This window comes from Penaeus japonicus, unplaced genomic scaffold (genome assembly GCF_977035675.1).
Source record: "Penaeus japonicus unplaced genomic scaffold, GWHDUDI00000001_assembly GWHDUDI00000014, whole genome shotgun sequence".
NCBI lineage: Eukaryota > Metazoa > Arthropoda > Malacostraca > Decapoda > Penaeidae > Penaeus > Penaeus japonicus.
Genome location: NW_028234416.1, coordinates 6,542,470 through 6,549,969, shown reverse-complemented (window position 1 = coordinate 6,549,969; position 7,500 = coordinate 6,542,470). Strand labels below are relative to the sequence as shown.

Genomic DNA, 7,500 nt, shown 5'->3' with positions numbered 1-7,500 from the left:
AACGGTTTCTTTCCAAGTGCACAATGGAAGGCAGTGGTCCTGAAGGCAAGCAACATTTTTTTTTCTTTAGTTTGCCCTTTCATGCATCTGTCTGTTTATCTGATTATCTAGCTGGTTTGGTTTTGGTATCGTCTGCTTATTCGCAATTAGATTTCTAAACCTTAATACGATTGTGGTCATCGTTTCCTATTGGTTCTATCACCTGCTTGACTAGAGGAGTTCCACCTCTTATCAGCGAATCAGTGAATGTGTGGATTCTACTCCAGCTGAAAGAGGATCAATCTAGCCAGGATAAGGATCACTTGAGATAAGGCGAAAGACGGTCCTCATAAAAAAAAAGGAAAATCCTCATTGGATGAGATGAAACCCCGCTTTGTCCAGTGGCCTCATGTCTCTTGAGTCTGTCAGATCGACCTCGTGTTTTCCGATTACGAAATGTGGAATATCTTGTATCATTCGAACGTGAGGTTTTACTCGGCGCAGAGGTAATGGCATTTTTTTTTTTTTTTTTTTTACATTCTCGTTTAATTTTGTGTTGGTCAGTTCAGACTCATCTCCTTGGGGCTTGTTAGACTCAGGTCGTTGAAGTCAGTTGAAGTCAGTCTCCACAACCATGAAGGATTTCTATTTCTATTTGTTCTTTCTAATGCTGTATTTAGTATCCTTTCAGTATCCTTGTATCATTTCAAAGCAATTTTCAACAGTTATAAATCGCCGTTATCTACTTGCAAACTTCTCTAGTTTACTTTTTTCCGAAATAAGAAAAACATAGATTAATAGACATGAATAATTTCTTAATACGCCTTAATATAACCACGATACCTGCACAGCCTCTTTAACATATAAGTGCGAAATGCATTCACGCCCCTAACCCATGCATCCCGAACATGTTACTGTTGCAACGAGTCATGCAGAGAAGGCATGAATGAGAATTAATATCTCCACAGAGCATTTCGAAGTAACATCTCCAGAATAATGTGTAATTACAGGCAACTGCTGTAATTCCGAATTTAGGCATAACATCGAAACAACAATTACGTGCCTTGCTCTGCGCACTCATTCGTGCTCATTCACACTCTCTCTACATTCATCACAATGAACTATGCAACGAGTCATCTTTCCTAGCCACAATTCCTCGCTTCCCAACCGCGCGCCTCCTTAATTACTCATGAAAATGCACTTCATGAACAACACCAAGTTCTAAGAACAAATTCCGTCGTGGTAATCCTTGGGCGGCTCGCATTAGTGGCACCCTTGTTCGTGACTGAGATGATGGCGAAGATTATTTGTATAAATATATACTAAATGCCACAAACTTAATGGCTACAGTCCTCACACGATGTATCGATGTTGCAAAACAAAGCCTATCACTCTCAAATCATGGTCCATTGCACAGTGACAACGCACCCTATGCCATCGCTCCTACGAAACACAAAGCACTGGGCAGCGTTCTCCGCCGCGTCCCTCTCTGGCTGCCCCTCCCTCTCTCAGAGCGTCGCAGTGCCATACAAAGAGCTCACCTGACGTGGCAGTAAGAGAGGCTCAGCTGCACGGGGTTGACTGGGATCTTGGCCCTCTCAGAGCTTGACACACGCACCAGTTCTATTTTCGGCCGCTGATTAATCAGCAGCCGACCGTCCTCAGAACACATGACGTCACCGCGCGCAGACGCTCTTTGCACACCTGTTAACGAAGGAGAAAACTGTCAACGTTGCGTATGCAACAAGGAAGTCACGTGTTAGATTGCCGGTTACATAAGAGAGAGGGGGAGGGGGGGGCAGAAGCAGACAGAGACCGAGAAAGAAAGAGAGATGGATGCAAAGAGAGAAATATAGAGGTAGAACTAGAGAGAGACAAAGAGAGAGAAAGGGGTGGGGGGTTAGAAGGAGAGAGGGAGAAGACAGACAGACAGAGAGCGAGAGAGAGACAGAGAGGGGAGACAGCGAGATAGAGAGGGAGACACAGAGAGAGGGTGGAAATTGGGGACACAAGAATAGAAAAAGAGAAAGAAAGAGAGAGGGGGAAACACAGAGGTAGAGAGAGAAGGGGAGACAGAGAGAGAGAGAAAGGAGAGAAGCAGACAAACAGGCAAACCAACCAACAAACAAACATTAAAACACACAAACAAGCAGAAAGAGAAAATATCTGAAAAACAAAATCTTACATGTCAAGTGAAAATGGGTCACAGACCCGATCTCAGTGACCCATTTATATCTGAAAATCCGAGAATTCATAGAACCAACTCTGCCGGAAACGACGCAAACTACATAGAGTGGGCTAATGGTCCAATACCTTTGAGTTTATATTGTGTAAAACGTATCTATATATTCGCAAGGCTTGTATGCTCGACATCATACGAAAATTCGATACGAACACACAACACGCAGCAATGAAAAGGCAATAGGTAAGCCGTTTTTCTGAAAGGGATCTTTGGAATTATATACCGAAATCAGTAATCTTAACCATCTACTTTATCGACCGACATATTTATCTCAATCAGCGAAGCCCATTAATCCCAAAACATGCATATAGTAAAGAAAACTAAAAAAAAAAGTCTCTTTTCACTGAAAATGTTAGTTATTAGTATCCCACACTTGTACTGATAGGTTCACCCACAGAAAAAAATAGTAAATAAATGCGATTTCGCTGAAAAGGTTAGTATCCCGCCCATACACAGAGAGGTTCCAACTAGTTCGTTTCAATGGTATATATAAATGGATGTAAGTGAAGTATCTAGGAAAATGCGTAAGCTTGATGGAAATTTCAACTACAACTGTGTCATTACTGTTATCAATTCTAAACGATGGTAACATCCTATTCCATCGAAGGAACAGGCTATACTACAACATGGTAGAGGATTCCTTTTTGTAAACATGTGGCAAGGAACAGTGAATATTTCCTTTTGAGAGGAGAGAATGCAAGACATGGGCAAAGGTAAGCAAAAATGAGGAAAAAATAGACATTACTTTCGTATAAAGTAACAGATCGACTGTCGGAGAAACAAGTACGGCGATTAATGGAATAAAAGTGTCAAAAATAAACTAAACATCGACTTAAAACTTCATGAATAATACTTAGCAAAGGAAATTCACATCAACTTTGAACTCCAAAATATCTAAATCAAACTATACTAACGTTTATCAAAGTTTATCAAATCAATATGTGTCGACTTGAATTCTCAGAAACAGCACCGCGCTTGGTGAAAATAAACCCACATAAAAAAAAATATATATTGAAAAACGTAAAATAAAAAAAGCATTGGTAGGAAAACAAGAGCAAAGGTTAATCGAATAGAGGTTATTGGGGTGAATAAAATTATTAATGTGATAAAAAGATATATTAGATTCAATACAAATCTTAAAGAGGTTACTTAGTTAACAACTGCGAAGATAAAACTGAAGATAGTGTACGTTTAATTTTAGACATATGGAGACACTGTGAATAAAAAGTAGAAAATGCATTTCCATGTAAAATACAAATGTAAGTAACTAAGGAAGTGATTCTTTTCTAATCTGTGCCCCCCCCCCTCCCCCCCAATTGAATATACAATAATTTCGTGATCTTTAAGAATGTGTGTCACCTATCAATTATGAATAGTAAAACTATAGCAATAGTTAAATGAGAAGAACAATATGTTTATATATATATATATATATATATATATATATATATATATATATATATATATATATATATATGTATGTATGTATATTATTAATTCATTTATAAAAAATCCAATTCAAAAATACGTTATATACAATATCTGTAGGACCAGCAATACAGATGAAATTCCAATTCATAATTTTCAAATGGCGCCAAGCCTCCGTAGAAAGTACTCCATGCCCCCCCCCCCCTTTTCTCCAGGTTAGGACAAATAATCTAAGGATAAATGAATTATTCTTGTTACATCTACATGCTTTAAACACTTTTAATTAATTTTACATTGCTCCCTCAATAGCAATTTTGTCTGTTTTGAAATCCTTATAGATAGACAAATTACCCTGATAACATAAACAAAAGAATTAACAGAATATCGATGGGATAATGTGCTTGAATAAATGAAAGGACGAAAGGCAGAAGGGAGAGTATTAATCAATCCCAAATTTGATTAAATATAGTGCTGTCAAATGTCGGTCTACTGAAAACGAGAAAATATTATTTGATTGATTTGATTCAAGAAAGAAACAAATTGTTTGAATGACACTTAGATGATTTTTTTTCTCTAGTGCCTAACTCGCTATCAAACCAACTTCAGTTATCTTCAATTATCTTTTGAATTCTCGGCCATAATAGTGCGATGGAAATATGTCTCACTTCTCCCCATGACAGTTATTGAATGAGAAAGTAAATGAATTAATTATTGTTCAAAGCAAACGAGTGTTACCTTGAAAAGTAGCGCGCAAGTGTTTCCAAAGCAGAGAGAGAGAGAGAGAGAGAGAGAGAGAGAGAGAGAGAGAGAGAGAGAGAGAGAGAGAGAGAGAGAGAGAGAGAGAGAGAGAGAGAGAGAGAGAGAGAGGGAGAGAGAGAGAGAGAGAGAGAGAGAGAGAGAGAGAGAGAGAGAGAGGAGAGAGAGAGAGAGAGAGAGGAGAGAGAGGGAGAGAGAGAGAGAGAGAGGAGAGAAGAGAGAGAGAGAGGAGAGAAGAGAGAGAGAGAGGGAGAGAGAGAGAGAGAGAGGGAAGGAGAGAGAGAGAGAGAGAGAGAGAGAGAGAGAGAGAGAGAGGGAGAGAGAGAGAGAGAGGGAGAGGAGAGGAGAGGAGAGAGAGAGAGGAGAGAGAGAGAGAGAGAGAGAGAGAGAGAGAGAGAGAGAGAGGAGAGGGGAGAGAGAGAGAGAGAGAGAGAGAGAGAGAGAGAGGGAGAGAGAGAGAGAGAGAGAGAGAGAGAGAGAGAGAGGGGGGGGGGTATGCTGGAATTACATAGAAACGATTAGCAACAAGGCCAGGAAAATCATTTTAAAATTTGATTAAAAAGAGAAGAAATACTTATTACTGGTGAACACCTTAACATCATTTAAATCTACATCAACTTTGTAGGAAACTTTTGTGGCAAATTACAATATACGACAAAACAAAATCCGCATGAAAACATCACACATTCAACATTAAAAAAAAAAAAGAAAAAAAAAGTGAGAAGAGAACACAATTCATTTTTTAGATTTTTTTGTGTGATTTAATTACAGTAACTTTTTTATTCGTCTTTCTTGAAAGGCATTGTCATACGAAATCCATAAAAGTGTAGTAAAATCAAGATGAATAGAAAAATAGTGTGAAATTCATAATAGAGACTTAAATAATATCCCTTTATGTACTGTACTTTTAAAAATCGTTAGGAGGATTCCACAATGTCCATTTTTTATTATTATTATTTTTTTTATATCGGTAAGAGACACAAAAGGAAGTCACACGCAGTTGACAAATTACTCAAGCACTTAATAATGCAAATGACTGCCACATCATCACCGAAAAGTTTGGGAAAATTATATACAGACTAGTTAGGTGAGGAAAAATTACTATTATAGGACATCAAAAGATAAGCCACAATATTAAGCCAGACATTTTTAACAGTTTTAGTGCATGAATAAAAACATATAAAGTACGTTATACACAAACACTAACGCACATTCACACACACACACACACACACACACACACACACACACACACACACACACACACACACACACACACACACACACACACACACACACACACGCACACACACACCGAATCATACACATAACTTTATACAAGAAAAGATTCGAAGGTCTGAATTTCTTCTCACTTTAGAGACAGAAAAAGAGGCACAATAAAAAAAAATGGCTGTTACATCATTGGCATCTACTCCTCTTGTTCTCTTGTCTTTGTATCTTGCTCCTTTACTCATTCGATAATTTTCTCTGAAACATAGAAACTAAGAATTCTTACTCTAAAGTCTTTTTTATAGTGGTTTGACTGTTCACATGAGCATAACCTAAGTTATTATGAATTGATGGTTCGTAATGTAATGGCGAGCGTTCTCATTGAGATATTAAATAATCATATAAGATTTTTAATTCATTGCCAGTAGCAAAAAAGAAAGAAAGAAAAAAAGAAAATAAAAGAAAAAGAAAACCGATGGTATTATCTAGATACTATCTGTGACAACGCCATTTTCCAAAAATACAGGTATACACAACATAATGTTACAGACCTTATTAATTAAATAAACGATGAAATTACAAGTAAGAGATAGAAAAACATATATACAATCATATTCAATTTTTGTAATTACGTCCGTAGACCTTTCGTCCATCAATAACAACAGAAATGCCTCGAGTGCGCGCGTCTTTTGTCACAATCCCTTCCGTAATCTCTTTTGATCTGAAAGACTTTCGCCGTCAGGTTAAGCTATGCCAATTCTTATATCCGATTTCCCTGTGCTCCAAGAGACCTCTTTCAGTTCTTTGTGTCGTAAAAGCCGAACGTGACTCGGCCTGAGTCTTTCTTTATATTTACTGATCATGGTACATTACGTATCCAAATGAGTCATTTAATAGCGAAGCCTATGAAGCTAATACAAACATATATGCACAGTACATACCAAGATACACTATATGTAAATGGATAGATAGCTAGGTAGATACTGGCAGATAAATAAATACCTGCATGATTACAGTTATATCCTTAATTAGATAATTTTTAATTTTATTGTCATTGTACCATCTAATCATTCTCATATTGCCTTCTTTGACGTTGTTCCTAGGCCTATTGACAAAACTTTTTCTAATTAGGAGGACTATGAAGTTGTGTCGGGTGTTACTTATAACATATACATATTTGTCAGGAATGATTACTTCAGGAATCTTTTTATTCTTTCTCTATCATTACTTCAGGAATCTTTTTATTCTTTCTCTAACACTATTGGTCTGAGGTTAAATCGACTCATTATGAAACCTTGGAAGATCTCCGCAAGGCTAACCGTTTATTTATTAATTTATTTTATTTTTTTATTATATTTTTTTAATGAAGTGTTATACCGCACTATTTTTTTCTACTATAATACTTCTGGTTTTAGGCTAGAAACATCTGTCAAACTATCTGTAAGTCTACCTTCCTCATCCTCTTTCCCCGTGATCATATTCCATCAACGCGTATAAAAGGGGCTTGAACTACCGCCCTTTTTTCTCCTTCGTTTCACTATCAACGCAATAAGTAAAAAAATATATATATATATTTTAAGAAAAGTACCCTTTTAATCAGGAACCTTTTTTTTTCAACTGAACACCCGCTTGCCTTAGAGTGATGCTTGATTGTTTTTGTAAATGGTAAGTTTGCTCTTTTCTTCTATGTCTGCTTTGCGTTTCTTATCTCAATCATAATCTGTTCATTTCCTTGCATTCACGCTCTCAAGCAACGTACTTCCAAGCTTATCTCCGAGATATCCCTCTTATCTGTGCTTGCTTACTTTTTTTTCTGTTTGGAAACATTCTCTTATAATTCGTAATGTATCCAACTAACCTTACCA

The 7,500-nt window shown here is 37.1% G+C and overlaps 1 protein-coding gene across 1 annotated transcript in view; it reads right to left on the bottom strand.

The window, feature by feature from the left end:
* Positions 1-7,500, bottom strand: part of LOC122247253 (uncharacterized) — a 76,649-nt gene that overhangs the window by 67,430 nt on the left and 1,719 nt on the right. Inside the window, exons 2-5 of the mRNA XM_086543693.1 lie at positions 5,824-5,893; positions 3,371-3,435; positions 2,165-2,277; positions 1,521-1,683 (exon numbers count right to left, since the gene is read on the bottom strand). Of these exons, the coding sequence (XP_086399819.1) occupies positions 1,521-1,683; positions 2,165-2,277; positions 3,371-3,435; positions 5,824-5,893 (411 nt within the window). The remainder of the gene's footprint in view (positions 1-1,520; positions 1,684-2,164; positions 2,278-3,370; positions 3,436-5,823; positions 5,894-7,500) is intronic.